The sequence below is a fragment of the Berghia stephanieae genome, chromosome 1 (genome assembly GCF_034508935.2).
Source record: "Berghia stephanieae isolate SIO BIC M18660-M18661 chromosome 1, UCSD_Bste_1.3, whole genome shotgun sequence".
NCBI lineage: Eukaryota > Metazoa > Mollusca > Gastropoda > Nudibranchia > Aeolidiidae > Berghia > Berghia stephanieae.
Window position 1 is genome coordinate 79,336,212 of NC_088360.1, and position 18,514 is coordinate 79,354,725.

The 18,514-nt window shown below is 36.7% G+C and overlaps 2 protein-coding genes across 2 annotated transcripts in view; both read right to left on the reverse strand.

The window, feature by feature from the left end:
- Positions 1-18,514, reverse strand: part of LOC144958271 (signal recognition particle subunit SRP54) — a 38,918-nt gene that overhangs the window by 1,594 nt on the left and 18,810 nt on the right. Inside the window, exons 12-15 of the mRNA XM_078890136.1 lie at positions 16,338-16,411; positions 15,633-15,741; positions 14,927-15,097; positions 4,304-4,399 (exon numbers count right to left, since the gene is read on the reverse strand). Coding sequence (XP_078746262.1) covers positions 4,304-4,399; positions 14,927-15,097; positions 15,633-15,741; positions 16,338-16,411 — 450 coding nt within the window. The remainder of the gene's footprint in view (positions 1-4,303; positions 4,400-14,926; positions 15,098-15,632; positions 15,742-16,337; positions 16,412-18,514) is intronic.
- Positions 10,849-14,026, reverse strand: LOC144958255 (uncharacterized). Its single transcript, XM_078890102.1, has 3 exons — positions 13,241-14,026; positions 12,125-12,266; positions 10,849-11,467 (listed from the first exon to the last, which is right to left on the reverse strand). Exon 3 carries the CDS (start codon positions 11,447-11,449, stop codon positions 10,904-10,906), a length of 546 nt encoding a protein of 181 aa, XP_078746228.1. The 5' UTR covers positions 11,450-11,467; positions 12,125-12,266; positions 13,241-14,026; the 3' UTR covers positions 10,849-10,903.

The following is an 18,514-nucleotide window of genomic DNA, read 5'->3' on the forward strand; positions in this document are numbered from 1 at the left end:
CCTTTAAAAATATGAATTTTTTGCTATGTCAAGTCAAAAACAAAACAAAACCAGTTAGCTATTAATGCTGTGTGTGTAGGCAAAATACGCATAACATCCGCCAGCCTGATATAATGTGCCAACACACAAAACTAATGTACCCTTGAAGTTTATAGTCCAAATTATAGAATTTAGTGAGAACTATTTATAAAATGTCTGGCTAAAAAACAATAATAAGGAGCTGAGTGACATCAATTTAATCCCTTCTAGAATTTCATCATGTCATAATTATCGCAACTCGCACACTCCGCAGGCTGTGGCACCACCCGCACGAATTCGCTGCCAATGCACCCACAAGTACCAGCTGCGTCGATTGCCAATTCCTCACGGACACTGTCTTGCCACAGGTCTTGTTGAGACTCAAGACTTTGAACACACGCATCCTCAGTAATTAACTAACACACACATTGTGTCGGAAGGACCCTACACATGTTGTGTCGGAAGGACTGTTTCACTCTAGTTTGCTCCCAACACACACAAATTTTCCAGTTTACAATCTCCGTTTCAACGCTTTTTTGGTATCCGGTCAAAAGTGAACCGGAATAAGGAATGCAAAATAATTTTTTTTTTTTCTACTGCTACTACTACTTCTACTATTGCTTCTTTAAGAATTAATCCAAATAAATGAAAGAATTTGCTTTAAAATTTAACACAAACAGCTTCTCGTGTCAAGCGCTAAACATCCTTTAAAAAAGTAGGAATTGTTCTCTTCCTTTCATTTTACAATTAGCTCAGACTGGGGACCAGCAATGTGTGTGCTTTCTCAAATAATTGTGATTTAATTTGTAGTATAAAATTAGGACATGCCTATTTCAGGGATGCCACCAGGCAAATTTAAAAAAGCCTGAAAACTTGGGCGGACGAGATACAAATCAACGTCAAGGGCTTTGTAGGGATTTGAAAAATATCAAATTTGGAATATTGTTTCAGTACTTATTATTGCAATTGAGAGCAAATAACACATAAAAGAAAGGAGAGTTAACAGTTTTCAAATTGATAAAATAAGGTGCTGAAAACAAAATATAGACAAATTAATATCAATAGCTATCAGGGGTGAGAATGACTGGTCACATAAAAGGAGAAAATTTTTCATTGTGAAGATCATGACCCACCCATGCAACCATAACCTATAAATTTAAACTTCACTCAAATTCACTGAGATTCGATCCAAAATTTGTCTCGCAGCAATTTCTGACACGACTCGGAGAATTTCAAAAGTTGAAAGTGTAATTACATTTGGTGGTTGTAGTAGGGATGATGATGTGGTGGTGGTTGTAGTAGTAGTGGTGGTAGGGATGATGTGGTAGTGATTATAGTAGTACTGGTCGTATGGATGATTGTGTGGTGGTGGTTGTAGTAGCTGTGGTAGGAATGATGATGTAGTGGTAGTTGTAGTAGTAGTGGTGGTAGGGATGATGTGGTGTTATTTGTAGTAGTAGTGGTGCTAGGGATGATGGTGTGGTGGTGGTTGTAGTAGTGGTAGTAGGGTTGATGATGTGGTTGTAGTTGTAGTAGTAGTGGTGGTAGGGATGATGGTGTGGTGGTGGTTGTAGTAGGAGTGGGGGTAGGGATGATGTGGTAGTGGTGGTAGGGATGATGATGTGGTGGTGATTGTAGTAGTAGTAGTAGTAGTAGTAGTAGTAGTAGTAGTAGTAGTGGTGGTCTTAGAGATGATGATGTGATGGTGGTTGTAGTAGTAGTGGTGGTTGTAGTAGTGGTGGTCTTTTAGAGATAATTGTGTGGTGGTGGTTGTAATAGTTGTGGTAGGAATGACGATGTGGTGGTAGTTGTAGTAGTACTGGTGGTAGGGATGATGTGGTGTTATTTGTAGTAGTAGTGTTGGTAGGGATGATGATGTGGTGGTGGTTGTAATAGTAATGGTGGTAGAGATGATGTAGTGATTTTGGTGAGTGTTTTTTTTTCCAGTTATAATAATAGCAATTTGTCAAAAAGGAGGAAAATGTCTCCGTCCATCGGTCAAACGCAAGCAAAGTGTAAAAATAACAGGAACATAGTTTTGTATTGGTATTATGTAATATATTACTATTACTAGTATAAATCCATTCTTATCATTAAACATAAATTTAGTTTTTGTAAAGATTTAATGGATGGTTGCGAGAGAGAGAGAGAGAGAGAGAGAGAGAGGAAGAGAGAGAGAAGAGAGAGAGAGGAGGGAGAGAGGAGAGAGAGAGAGAGAGGAGAGAGAGAGAGAGAGAGAGAGAGAGAGAGAGAGAGAGAGAGAGAGAGAGAGAGAGAGAGAGAGAGAGAGAGAGAGAGAGAGAGAGAGAGATTTGTCCCTCCCCTTCCCCTTCAACCATCAACTTGCTAATCAAAGAACACCACTGGTCGTCTGTGTCAATTGTGACATCTGGTGCCATTCAGTCTGGCCCGATGTCATAAAAACGGGACCGTCACTAAATTTCACGAGACTATTGCACAGACATAATGGTGATTTTGTGGTTTTGAGGGAAATGTTTGACACGGCAAATTCAGCGGAAAATTTCTGAGAAATTCTCAAAATCACTGTTTATTTATCAAATTTTTTTTTAAAAAGGAGGAATTGTGATGGGGATGGGCGTAGATAAACTACCATTGAGGTGCCCAAATATTCGACCGGCGGTGACAGCCCAAATTATTCACCCGGCGAAAAAGTTCCGGCGATTTTTTTCTTCTTCTTTAAAAAAAAATATTTTTTTTTTGAATAGTGACGACGGACAAAAACCGGAGGTTCCGGATTAAAGCCGGCTGGTGGTAAAAAAAAAACGGATTTCCGGCTAAAACCGGAAAAGTGGCATCCCTGCTATTTTATTATAACTGAATTGGGGGAAAATGACACGATTTGACCACTCAATTGATGTACCATATCTGTGTTGTGTTTGTTAATCCATATATTTGTCCAGTTGGTCTATTTTCGTATGTTCAAAATGTTCAATTTTTTCACCAGCCATTTACATGCCTGACATTATAAAGCAAATGAAAAACAAAAATAAACAAACAACAACAAAAAGACAACACTGCACTTTTACAGTGCATGTTTAGTTGACAATCTATCTCTAAAGTAAATATTAGGTAAGTCGTCACTTGTTTGTTAGATCAAATTATCTACCTGCCATCACCTGAATGCCCACTTAACCAAGACAGCTGACTTTGGGTTGGCGATTATTTATTTTGCTATTGTGTGGTAACATCACAATTTATTTAATTGTAAGTGTCACAGTCAAAATATTATGTTTGTATTGGTGAACATTAGATCCTTCAAAAAAAAAAAAAAAAAAAAAAGCAAAAACAAAGCAGAACTCACTACCACCACCACTAGCAACAAAGCCTATTTTTATGTCAACACTACCCCTTTATTATATAGGACCACTAAAATGTTGATCATAAAGACTTTTTTATGGATCACAATATTAAACAAAATTAATACCTTCACAAAATAAAATTGTAGGAAGCGCATTAGACGTTATTAAACCCTTGACACGTGACTTTGTAGGTTGGTAAGTACCAGAATGGTGATGGTAATCTAATCCAGCACGATCAATAGTTTTCAATCACTCTATGATTTTAGTAATTTTCTTTACTCAAAATACGAGAGAGACAGATCCCTGCATCCCTAAATTAACATAAATTAGGTTGAAAAATAAAACCCAGTTATTGTAACATCGCTTATTTTATCCAGAATTCTCCATTTCATGATCTTGGCAGTGGTGGATCAGCAGTATTGTCTCGTCTTGTAACAAAATTAAGTGATGGTGAGCATGGTTATTAATGGATCAAGAGACAATTTAGGCTAAACTCTGCATCAAGCAGGTCCTGTGGTAAAGCAGCTTAAACATATTTTCCAGGTGTCGATGGTTACTGGGCTACAAGGAGTGATGGATTTTGTAAGAGTGCCAGTATTTAATGCCTAATAGGTGGCTTGTGTCCTATGAAATGGAAATTTGATTCCGTTGCAATACTGCACTAAATAACCCCCCCCCCCCCCCCCCCCCCCAATAAAATAAAATAATAAATTTAAAAAATAATTCAGTGAAATGTACCTGATCTAAATAGACTTAACTTATTTCCACAGCAATTCACTGATTGAAAATGTCAAATTTGGTTGTTGGGAACAGGGAATGCTAGGATTATGGAAACTTGACTGTATTTTTCTCATAAAACAGGGCGCAGTTAAGAAGGGTTCATATATCCTTTATGGAAGATGAGGAACAAAATTACTCTTATTTAATCTAATATCTTAAATGAGAAAAAGAAAGAGAGAATATACCCATTTGTGACAACACTCTTGGATCCATCATCTTGGCCATTTGTTGGTTAAGTTTCGACATCTGTCCCTGACTTACATTTCGGTTCATATCACCACCTAAACACAAGGGGAAAAAATCTTTCTTGAAACCAAGCAGAGCAAAACTCAACTTATGAATAATGTAAAAGAGTTAATGAGAAATGATTAATAATATTTTCTCAAATGTCATCTATAAAAAGTCTGATTTTGTAATAATGTATAACAGACGAGATAGAAATTATTAAAAACTCTGGCCACATTTGGACAAAATTTGTATTAATAGGTATCCCAAACTAAAATTTCAACTGCAGAAAACTGCTGTTATTTTGAATTGAACAAATACAGATTGTCAAACCATGAACAACAGTCTTTAAATGATTAAAATCGGACAACAAATAAAAAAGTTACGAATTTTTTATTTATTTAATAACTTGTAATTTTCGTACACCAACAGAACATGCTACCAAACAGCAAGTTTAAGGTGCATCAAAACAAACAAAATAATAACAAAATTGAATAATTTGCAAGCAATCGCAAGCCATGGACATAGATAATAAGAAAAATACTCAAACAAATATTCACCTAGTATAATTCAGTTACTATACAGCATCAAAATCAAGAAAAAACATGACCCGCGTGAAAATAATTTCACCGAAATCGCCAGATGTACCATCTTCGGCACTTTGCAGACTCGTCAGTAATCTAAATTAAGGCATGAAACTTATCTGAGCCTTAGAACTGGCACCAGACAGTAAGCCCAATTTTTTTCAGAGAGATAGAGGCAATAATTACTGAGATTTTACGTCTCAAAATTCGAAAAAAGGCCGAAATCGCCAAAGGAAGACATTTTGAGAAATAAACAGTGTTTCCGCTACAAAAAATTTAAATGATGAGATATGGCTATGAAACTTCACATACAAATGATTTGAGGGATGGGGAATCCAAATTTTATGTCCTTTTCACAATAAGAATGACAAAAACAGAGTTATGAGAAGAAATCAAGATTTAAGCTCTCGAAAATCAACAGAAATATATGTCAAAAAAGGGGGAAAAGTCAAAAATTCATACCACGACCTAACACAATAATGGAAGTTAATGCTGCACCTACTGGTGGCGCACAGTCGATCAAATAAAATAAATAAATAAAAACATTAGACAAAAAAGTCAGTACACAAAAGCATACAATATCCAATGCAACCCACGAACATGAAAATTTATACCTATCCATAAGTACATATTTTGAGACACCTCAACAATCAACCCAAAATTCAACGCCCTGTCCTAACACATTTTAGTTTATATAACTAAGGCAACGGTATAAGGACACGCTTTAATGCATATAAATGCACAGACACCGGGCAAACCTATCTTAGCGCTCTTGTTACTCATCATGTTGAGCGTCAGCAAGATGGCTTTCTATTATTTCAACATTTTTAACACGCCTGAGTGTACTTAAACACTTTAATATGTTTTTTTACCCGGAAGTTCATATTCATACAGGGAGTCCAATTATAATATCTAATAACAGATTATACATACGCGGACTCTGGAAGCTGATCATATCCACATAGCCTATAAATGATAAAGATTAATTTAAACACGGACTATAATATTGCTATTATGGTCTAATAGCCCAACATCAGTATGAGTATAAGGGTTATCATTGGCTCTCCACTATACACATTTTAAATGCATCTATAAAATGTTTAAATAGAAATAGACATTATATTGGACTCCCTTATTGTATGAATACGAACTTCCAGGTAAAAAAAACATATTAAAGTGTTTAAGTACACTCAGACGTGTTTAAAATGTTGAAATAATAGAAAGCCATCTTGCTTGACGCTAAACATGATGAGTAAATAAAACATATGTAATAATCAGAAAAGCTACATGATAGGTACATAATTATGAGAAACAACAATTGTTTAAACAAAGCATGTCACTGATCAAATGTAAAGTGATGGAAATAGATACATAATTTCATTAATCAATATAATGTAAATGTTGCTACTCGAAGCGATAAATAATGTGAAATTGAATGTAAGCTTCAATTTAATTATAAAAACAGATAGAAGAATGGATGTTTCGTGTTTCCCCTTTACCAACAAACGCATTCAACTTAACGGCACTACCACATCATCTATACTGTTTGGTTCATCCTGTTTGTTGACAAAGGAGAAACCTGAAACGTCCATTCTATCTGGTTTTGTAATTAAACTGAAGCTTGAATTTAATCTCATAGTGTTATTCAATCAACATCAGAATCTGAAACCCTTCTTCGTTTGACAGCAGTTGACAAAAAAGATGCTTCTGCCTCATCATCAGTAATCATCCTTAACAAATAAATTTCTCAAAAATAACATCAATCTTTTTGACATAAGAGAGGAATGACCCATAAGGAATTTTACTTTTCATCAACTCCCAGTATGGCCCAGTGATAGATTAAACAGTGAAATAGCAGCAACTAAAGAAATTACCCTACTATCCCTCAAATCTGCAACAATACTTTGAAGCTTTAAATTGTCACCTGAAACTTCATTTTCTAGAAAATCAAGAACATGTTTATGATGGTACAAAAGAGCATGAGCATTTTCAAATATATTATTGAAACGATTACTTCTAAAACTGCAAAACTGAGACTTAATATTATTAGCTTCAGAATAATTTAGCCATTCTTCCCTTGCCCCATTTTTCTCATCCCCCCCGAGGTCCCAATACTTCTGCAGTTAGTCTTATAGCACGTAAGGCTGCACTTTCTTTACCAATACTAGACTGAAAATGATTAAACTTTTGCTGACTGTCCCTCCCAAGTGAACCCCCCACTTTAATTACATCCCTCTCAAATTCTAACACAGCACTCTCAACAGCTTTAGATAGACCAAGCAAAAAATGCGCGTTACAATACAAAAAATGTGTACATAGACCGTCTATATTCCTCATCATGCAAAACACTCTTACGCCATTCATGAATTTTTTTATTTAAAAGTTTCATATTTGCCGCTCTATCGGACATAAGTTTTGTTCTTTAATTTTAAATTAAAAATTTCTTTCTTTAAAATATTACATTCTGATGAATCGACTTTATAGATGAAAACAATTTTTTGGAAGAGACAGACTTTGATAATCTTCTAACATGGTCAACATTAACAATTGTGGAAGAAAGTGGGATGTGGGACTCTGAAAAAGATTCTGGCAATAAAACAGAAGTGATCAATGCAGGGGTACACTCAGGTTTGGCTGGATTCTGAGTAGAAACAGACGTAGAGGGTAGAGGGGTAGAACCAAAAGTGAATGACGATGACGGTAGTGGTGCTGAACATGAATCAGGTGTGGACACATTCCGAGAATTAATATTCGTGGAGAGATGAGGGGTAGAACCAGATACAGTAGAAATGCAGGACGATGGTGGTGGTGGTGGTGAGCTGAGAATCTTAGTAGAAGTAGAAGGTTGACTTGATGATGGTAGTACAGATGAAGGAAATAAAACGGTTGGCTGAGGACTCAGTGCTAGCCAGTCAACAGTAGACGACGGTGGTGGTGAGCTGAGAATCTTAGTAGAAGTAGAAGGTTGACTTGATGATGGTAGTACAGATGAAGGAAATAAAACGGTTGGCTGAGGACTCAGTGCTGGCCAGTTAACAGTAGACGACGGTGGTGGTGAGCTGAGAATCTTAGTAGAAGTAGAAGGTTGACTCGATGATGATAGTACAGATGAAGGAAATAAAACGGTTGGCTGAGGACTACTTGATCGCTTTTACTCGATCGACGACCGAGCGCCAAGCCACGAGTCAGTGCTCGATCTCAATGCCGGAAGAGCGAGTTAGTAAAACGATCACTCGATCGTAAAACGATCAAGCGGGTTGTGAGCTTGAGACGATCTTGACACGTGAGACGAGCTTGAGACGATCAGGATTCGAGCGAGCGGAGGGGTAACGAGTGTTTCGAATCATTTCAAATTCAAACGATCACAGTTTGCCATCCGATACCAATCGCCAATGTTTGCACACGGTAGTCTGTGGTTCTTCCACAGCCCTCACTCCTTGTCAGATGTTAGTGTGTCTGGGTGGCAGTGGCAGGGAAATTCGTATAGGTGTATCACGCGTGTGTGACAAGACTTCATTAAACCTACTAAAGTTTGACTATCACACACACACACACACACATACACACACACACACACACTAAGGCTATTTCTATGACACACACGCATCCCTCTATCAATGAACACTCCTACAGTAGTGCGGCTATGTGGTCTAGTCATGACGTAACTATAGGTAGTACTCTAGTCGACCATGGCTCTCGTGCATTATAATGGTCTAGTGGTATGACACCCGCTTTGGGATCGGAAAGTCCTGGGTTCGAGCCTCGCGCTCGGTGCATAGTTGAGTCTTTGGACAAGGCTCTTTACTCACATTCTCTCACCGTACTCAGGTGTAAAATGAGTACCTGGCCGTTAACAGCGTTGTCTTTGTCTGAAAAATTGTAATATCGCCTAACAGGCGGCATGTCCCGTCCTACATATTAAATGTTGCTGTTGACCGGGGACCCCTTTACAAAGCGCTTTGATCACATTTAGTGGATATTGTAAAGCTCAATTTTTTAAAGTAAAACATTAGCTTTGAATATGGAATGTTTCAATTTTAGATGCCTGTGTATTCTTTGTTAGTTCCCATCATCATCATCATCATCATCACTCATCATCATTCATCCAGGGGCAGCGGTACGGTCTTTGGTTGGCACCCGAAAGGTACCGAGTTCGATCACCCGCCGCTGAGTGGTCTTGAGCAAGTCACCTTGCCCTAACTAAATTTGCGGCGCTGCACTGCGGCTATCGCTTGGGTTATTCCAGTCTTCCCTTAGAATAGACCCGAAAGACGAATCTCCCCTATGGGATGAATAAAGGGAATTATGTTTAATTTATTTATCATCACCATCATATCAGCGGGATCATCATCATCACCACCACCACCACCACCCTAATAATAATGGATAAAATAAATATCAACACATTTCAATGTAATAATCAATCTAAAATCAATCAGTGCTCCTAAAAGACCCTTTGATTTCTTTGTCTAATTCGTTCCATACTTTTGGAGTCCCGACAAAGAAAGATTTTCAGCTAACTATAGTTTATATATGGGAATATTAATCAGTCGTTTATATTGGAATCGGAGTTGTCTAGCAGGTGTATTAGTTCAAAGCGCATTTCCAAGGATTTACCATGCTCAATGAACTTCACAATATTTTATTTAATTTATTCCTCCGGCACGCCATATCGACCATACATCCATTTCGTACAGTAGGTACCGATCGCTGTTTGGAGTCTTTTTGTATTAAAGCTCTTTACAATACCCGTCATTGCTTATAAGATAAGAATACATTCACACCTGAGTCAAGTGCCTGACACACGGACTTAACGTCTGGATCACAATTTTCAACAATCACTGTCACTCATCCGGCCATTGACAAGGCTTGATTTTGTGACAAGAGACACCGTACCACTGAGCGACCGAACAAATAATCACCATCTGCGCCATCGTCATCATCATCATCATCATCATTATCATCATCCTCATCACAGCCGTAACAGCCAGCAAAACCACAATCATCATCTTCGGGTCCGGTCTATCCGTGTGGGGGGTGGGGGTGGAACCTGCTAAAGTATTTCATTTTTTAAACAGAAACACGATATCATCATCATCATCATCATCATCATCATCATCGTCATCCATTGTCGTCGGCATCGTTATCATCGTGTCCGGGCAATCCGTGTGTGTCTGGGTGTGGAACCTGCTAAATATTATTATTATCTACCTACCTAATAAAAACACACCATTCTTGTTCATTTATTTTTCAAATAATAAAATGAAAGGCACGACCTTTCCCGCACACACAAGAGGCGATGACGACCAGTGACAAATTATGGGAGGTGGGGGCGGCTGACAACTTTTGGCGCGACATAAATATGAAATGTTAAGGTGACAGCGGGATGATGGTGGTGAGGGGGGGGGGGGGGGGGGTCTCAACCCTTCACCATCAACAACTGTTTGATGGCGTGTGTGTGTGTGTGTGTGTGTGTGTGTGTTGTGTATGTGTGTGTGATGCGACGAACGATCATAATCAAGGCTGCCAGACAGCCAGATTTCTTCTTGCCCAAGTAGTCAAATAGACCCCAAATAGCCCAACACCACAAGCATTCTGACTCCCTTGAAAAACTCATTTGTTTTGATTAACAAAACAATCGACTACAGTTGGATAAACTTATCTTTTCATTTTTTTTAAATAAAAGATTTTTTTTTTTAAATGAATAATAATAGAAAAGCGTTTCTTAGTAACCAATTTTGAACTTGGCCATCTGGCAGCCCCATCATAACCAGCTGCAGTCAAGCCAGCCACAGACATAAGAGAGGGAGGGGTATGTGAAGTTTCCTGTGGCAAACGAGTTGCTCGTGTTTTTTTTTTTCAAACGAATCACTGCTCGATGACGTCACTGACTCGAAACCCGCCCGAAACCGACTCGATTTTAGAGGACTCGATCGAAAACCCGCTCGATTTGATCGTTTCAAACTCGACCCAGCACTACTGAGGACTCAGTGCTGGCCAGTCAACAGTAGATGACAGTGGGGGTGGTGGTGGTGGCGATGACGAGGGTGGCTTTGTGGCTGTGGCAGGAGGAGAGTTTAGCTGAATTTCCGTCAGATGACAGGGAAAGAAGGGTTTCCTGAGCCATGCCTGAAGTGCTGCTGGGTCCCTGCTGATATTTTTTATCAGCTTCCCCTTCTTTGTTTCTGCAGTGAGATACATGCCTCGCAACTTCTCTCTCGTGCAAATTACAGGAGAAGACGATATGTCTCCTAGAAATTTATGGAAGTCTCCATAAGTATGTCCATGTTTCAGGAGAAAATTGCCGAGGTCCACAGCAATTTCCTTTGACACAACAGTCTTTTTAAAATTGTTCTTCTCCAATGTCATGTCTACACCAATGGCATTGAGGGCATCACTGAGGTGGTGAAGATCCACAGGTGCATTCAAAAACGTTTTATCTTTCCCTTTTGCCGCCTTCACCACCTTCAAAATTTTTCGCCAGATACTATTGACAGGATAACTTGAGTCTGGACTTAACATGGAGAACCATTGTTCCACCTAGAAGGGAAAAAATAACCAGAAAATATTGAAGGGCTTATAACTAATGCATTAGTATATTAGAACAGAAAAAAAATAGAACCTTATACAAAAAGATAACCCTTGATAATACATCAGAATCCAACAAGTTTAAAAAAAGATAAGGATTAGGTATGAAAAAATTAATATACTTTGCTCGAGAGAGGAACACAGGGATGGTTTAGAATTTAATTGTATTCCATAGCAAACATCTAGTCTTGTCTAACCTAGTAAAGACCTTTTCAACTAGTGCTATTATACCAACAGCACATGGCCCATTGCTAATTGCTGACTGTTGCAGGCATGCTTAAATTATATCATAAAAAGAGCCATAAACACGTCTTTTACTTGTCTATGTCACTCAGTCACTTGTAACTACAAACCCAAATAAACTCAACCATACATGTTAACAATAAAATCTACTGGCAACCATCATGAACTTATATGAATCTGAAAGCTCCATAGCGGGACCTTGTGTTTTACAACAAAAAATCAAATCATAAGCTGGTTTAGCCTCACTGTACTGATAATATTAGCGCAGTAAAAAACATCAAAAACAACCAAAATATTTATCAAAAAAATATAATGGTGGCCTGTGACAACGAAAACAGATGTGTCATATATTCATAGAAACCTTACCTCAGACACTGTCGTTTTGGCTTCAAAGCGCAGATGATAAAGCTGGACAAACAGGTGTCACTTGCACAGGTGGGAGTGCAGGTCTACGACCTTTCTCCCTTCATCAAAAATGAAGCCCTGAGACGACTCATTTGTTCGTCATCTGAAAATGGAGAATTAAAATGTTCAAACTTATTTGAGATGTGATAATAATAAATAGTTTCTATACACCGCCTTACCCCGTATTTCAACAAGCTCAACGCGCTAAATGATTACTCATTACCATCAACACTATCTATCAAAACTCAACTGTCAAATTCAAATAGGCAGGATTCAAGAATTTAATATAAATCTAAAACTTATATTATAAACAAGCAACCATCACCAAGTCAATCCCATAGCATCAAATAAAAACAAGCCTTTCTACCAAGTAGTCTATACAGTAAAAGGTTAAAAGTTAAATTTAAACTGGAGTTTGAGTCACTATATTATAATAGTAATAGTTCCATCAATCATGGCATGGGTGAAACTGGATCTTTAAAAAACGATTGAAAAACAAACAAGTTGGATACTACTCATTGATGACACCTGATGAAGAATGGAGCAATCCTGTTAAGATTATTATTATAAGATCAAACAATGTGCACCAGATTTCGTCCCAATTGTCAATAATTTCTTAATGAATGAGCTTGACTTAATCTAAATTTCAGAAAATTGAGAAACAACTAGACTTAGACGTCGATAGTGTGATACTTTTCCATTTCCTAGTACTAGTAGGACTCACAATCACAAGCACAAGTCTAGCAGTCAGGACGGACACTGACACGACCAGTTTCTATTATTTTATTTTTCATCTAGAAGTATCAGTGATAATGACACGTTCATTCTTAGCGATCGGTGGGCTCCGATAATAATAATAATAATCATCATGATAATAATAATATAATAATAATAATAATAATAATAATAATAATAGCCTTCATGAATGAACACGAATACAAACATTATCCATTAATTCAGAAAAGTTAGTGGAGTGGAGCAAACAGTATCATGATAAGATTAAGACAAGATAGAGAAAAGCTTCGATCTACTCAAACACCGATCATAATAAAATAAAAAACAATAAGATTTACTTACCACATAATTCAAGTAAGTCCATGTCCATAATTGAAACACTTTTGACTATTCTAGATGGCTGTTTGGAAACGTTACAATACAATCGGTCTCGGTCACCGGCAGTGTATCAACTCACGCGTCGGACGGTAGGAGAGAAAGAAAGAGAAAGCGGAAACAAAGGCTTTGCTTTTAAAGATGGCGCTATGTGTTGAATCAAGCCAGCATGCTGGATTTTTGATATTATAGCCTTCAAATGCTGCAGATTTTTATGGTGTAATTTTTTCGCCGTTTATTAACCGTTAAGAGAGTCAAATTTTCAGTCAAAAATAGGGCAAATTCAGTTAAATTTTAATAATATTTTTGTTGTGTTTATAAACGAAAAAATTACACCACACGAAAGGGCATTAAAAGGAGATTCTCCCACACTTGATTTCACAGCTGTTGGTCCGTTCAGCTTTTAGCGCGAGCAGATCTTGTGACGAGACCCGAATTTCGGTCGATCGGTACGCTGTTTTCACAGCGAAAATTTGCAATCGGATCTCTTTATGAGAGCGTTTTTGAATAGCTGTTAAAAAGTTCACATAGCTTGAATAGTTTAAATATTTAGCTCATCTTGTAGAGCAGATATTGAAATATAATATTATCCTTTTTTTTATTAAATAAAGTTTAATTCAAGAGAGAGAGAGACAGATATTAACACCCCACTTTTTGATCGATCCCGGCAAATTCGCCTGCCACACAGCGGTAGTTTGGGATACCTAGTATTAATCTGATTTCCAACCTTATGTATATGAAAGAGTACTCTAAAATACTTCAGATGAGGTGTTAGTGTTGGTTCAATCTGGTTGCATATCCATTTTTGTATAAAACAACAAAATTTTCTAAATAAATTTAAATTTAGTTAAAAATCCGAATCTGGATGGAAAAAAATTGGAATTTGGTCTCCAGAAGATCTGTTTACATGACAGACTTGATGATGTGATCTGCATGTAATGGAGGTTTATTTCTTTTAGACCTCCGGTGAGTAAATGAAGCTTTATGAAGCACAAGGAGCATTATAAAACATATATTCTTTATAAATGTGTATTTTGTTTATATCACAGGTAAAATTGATATAAACAATAAAACAGCTTTTAAAAAAAAAAAAAAAAAAAAAATATATATATTTAATATATATATATATATATATATTATATATATATATATATATATTATATATATATATATAAATGATTCAGTCGCTCCCTATTTACATTTAAACAAAATGAGTTAAATGCTCTTGTAGGTTTTTAATTTGCTCACAGTGAGTCATTGGGTCATTTAAGATTAGTGATTGTTTTTGTGTATGTCGCATTCTGCTGAAAAGTGCCAAAACATCTTTTTACATTTTTCCCCTGAAGAAAATGACCCAGAGCTTGAGAAAATTCTTAAACCCAAGACCCCACTCCCTCCCTTTCTGATGCTGAAGAATGAATTCATAGTGTCAGTCAATGATGCAGTTGCTGATTCTTAGAAGAAGAAACAGAATTCTAACAGAAATTGTTGAAATAATATAACAATAATATGAGGTAGAAACCACAAGTTACTGCATTGTACAATCTTCAACAATACATATCGATTCTAAACATAAATATTACAAAATGGTTTTGAGTATAGCATTTTCCTTCTATCCCCCTCCCCTGGTAACGAAATTAGAAATAAATCCACCTTTGAACAATCCTTTGATTCCTCCCATTTTCTTGACCATCTGTGCAAACTTCTTGTACTGCGTTAATAGATCATTCACTTCCCTGATAGATACACCAGACCCTCTGGCAACTCGGGCAACACGTCCAGGACATTTAGAAAACAGTTTTTCCCCTTCCAAACTGTCCAATTCTTGATTAAGAAAAAGAAAAAATAAATTGTTTGATCATTCTATCGAAAAAAAGAGTATAAATAAGTATCCATTCTTAAAATGGTTGGCATGAAAGTTTACATGTCTAGTGACAAGTATGTATCAGCAGAGTTAGACCTTTCCTTAATCTAAAAACAACAAAGATGTTTATATGATCTTTCATGTTAGGAAGAATTAATTCAACTAATGTTCTATTCCTAAGACACCCTCAATATGAAATAGAGAAATGGGAGTATGCTCAGAATAAGGTAATTAATATTATCTTTTTCATAATGACCTATTTTGAAAGACCTCCATGGGTTACCAGTCAAATGGTGCATTGACTCTATGATCCTATGTCATACTTATAATTGTTTTAAATGATATGTCTCCTGTATGCAAACAAAATGAAAAATCGAACGTTTGATTAAATTTGTCTGCAATTCATGAGTTAAAATGAGGAATATATAATTTCACGCTTTTTGCCAATTCAACACACCATTAAAGTGAAAAGTAAAAATGGAGTCCTACACGTACCTTTATCATTCATGCTGTCCATAATAGTCATTAGTTTTTTCAGGCGTGCCATTGACTCTTGCTCACTACCCTTGGTCATAAAATCAGAGCTGAAGCCCGGGATCATGCCCTAAAATACAAATATCTTGATTTGTTTTAAGTGATCAACAATTTTCATATTCCCACACATGCTAAGCCCTACAAAATATGATAAATTAGAATTCGCAGAAAGTAGTAGAGAAAATCCGAAAACCATAATGTTTACACCTACCATCTTAAAAAATCTTAATGAAAATCAGCGTTTCAAGAAGCTTTGCTAACATTCAAACTAAAATGTTGATATGACAGTTGGTGACATTGTTTTTCAGTTGAATGAAGTGTACAAACCCAAAATTTCTTCTTTCTGATCATTTTAATGTTAAATTCTTGTTTTGGAATCAACTTCACTCCGACATAATACATTTTGAGATGGTAAATCATATATACATTATGGTCTATTTTTATATTTTTAAAGAAAGTGCACTGCAAATATTATATATCTATCACATAATTTGAAAAAGACAATTTAAAAGATCTAGATCTAGATGTAGGTTTTGTACTTATACTACATATGGTATTTTAATTTTCATCCTACGCCTTGTCACAGTAAAGCGCATAGAGCATAACTTACATAAATGCCATATTTCATATTAAATCTTACAGTTTAATTTGAAGGATAATACATACCATAATTTGACTGAATGGGCCCATTTTCATGATGTTTTGGAACTGTTCGTACATGTCACGAAGTGTAAATTGTCCTGAAATCATGATGAACATTACTTAGATTTCTTTTAAGATGAGTAATGTAAATATTTGAATGGCTTTAAGTTTGTTTCTTTGTTTTGTTTTTATGGGTTTTACGGCGCTTGCAACACATTAAAATCATATCAGCACCAGTAAAAAGGAAGAAAATGGGATAGTAAACAGTTTTAGAATTACAATTAAAGCACCCAAGAAAAGGTAAGACAAAGGGAATTGGTTCAAATAGGAAACAGATGTAGATTTCAAGAGCACATTATACTTAATTTGAGATCACCTAAAAGTCTCATCCAGACGCAATAAGAGGAAAACACTCAAATATTTACAAATCATATGTAATATGTAAACAAAACAAAATACAGTGCATAACAGAGAGATGATTTACAAGGGAAAAAAATATCATCTCCTAAAATTAAAAAATTATACGAGTCTTACCTTGGGAAGACGAAGTATGATGATAATTATTCCGTCTCTTAATGCTGAAGGAGTCAATTGGAGGAAGCGCTGCGTCACGTGATCACTATTTAACTCCGAAAAAGCTGCCCACAACAAGTGTGTAGTAATGATAATACACAACTAAACTAAGTACTCTATGAACTTATCCCGCGATAGGTTACACATGTGTAATATATAGCACAATTTCACCGAAAAACAACAATAATACTCAATATAGAATTATAATCATATTAATAGTAAGGGCAAGGGAGGGAAGGGCAATTGACTCCTTCAGCATTAAGAGACGGAATAATTATCATCATACTTCGTCTTCCCAAGGTAAGACTCGTATAATTTTTTAATTATTCCGTCTACTTTAATGCTGATAGGAGTCACTTGGAGATTTCAAAGCAGGGCAGGTTTTGAGGATAGTACTGAATTTGCAAAAGATTCCGAATGAGATTCAATGGGCTTTTTATAGAATCGAGTAAAGGTAGACTCCCTTTTCCATCCTGCCGTATTAAGTACATGCCATATATCTACACCCTTAGCTGCTGAAGAACAAGATGCTGATCGTGTGCTGGGTGCTTTAAATATGTTAGTATCCACTCCTGACTTGGTTAGGATAAGTCTAATCCAACGTGACAGTGTATCCTTGGAGACTCCTAAGTGAGGGCTAAGGGTGCTAATAAACAATTTATTAGAAGATCGAAGTGGTCTAGTCCGTTTCAAGTATGCTCGTAGATATGTCATAACACAAATCCGCCTGTCCTCATTAAATGCATGGAGTGTAATAATTGTTTGAGGATTAGAAGGCGAGTTATGTTTAAGCAATTTACTAATATGGAATATAGCTTTGCTATCATGAATAGATAAACAAGATGATTCAATAGTCATGGCATGAAATGATTGGCACCTATGTCCCGTAACAAGAGCACATAGCATAAGAAGTTTGGCTCCTAACATAAAAAGGTTAAGATCACGAGCAGGGGAAAGTGATCTTAAATAATTTAACACAGTAGATATGTCCCAAACAGTAGTGTAACGGGCACGAGTGGGTCGAGAATGAAATACACCTTTCATAAATCTACACACTAGCGGATCTGAACCGGTCTCGTTCAATGTTGACACTGCTGACCTCGCTGTATTGATGGCACTGTATCCCAATCCAGATTGAAATAATATTGTCAAAAAAGCTATAGTAGTCTGAACATTTTTACTCAAGGGTCCACCCCATCAGCATCACAAAACTGGATAAATTTCAGTAAGTAACTATTGTACTGTTTTTGGGTGTTGCGACGCCAACTTTTCATAATTATTTTTAAGGCGTGCTTGGAAACTCCTTGTTTCCGGATTTTTGCCCTGATAAGAGACAAGCCATCAACTTTAGTTTTGGATACAAAGGGTGCACAGCTGCCCTGTCTGATGCCAATGTCAATAGGTGTTTTGAGGCTTTTAGATGGACCGGGGGCGCTATCAGCATAGTCATAAGTTTGGGGAACCAAGTCTGTGTTTGCCAAATTGGTGCTATCACCAACGCTCGCGATACTTTGTCTTGTTGTATCTTTTGTAGAGCCCTGGGGATCATATTGAATGGAGGGAATAAATACACAAATCCAGCCCATAAATGATAAAAGGCATTAATGGCACAGGCAGATGGGTCAGGA

Excerpts from the sequence above, each read along its gene's own strand:
- LOC144958255 (XM_078890102.1), bottom strand. The coding sequence starts at position 11,449 with ATGTTAAGTCCAGACTCAAGTTATCCTGTCAATAGTATCTGGCGAAAA.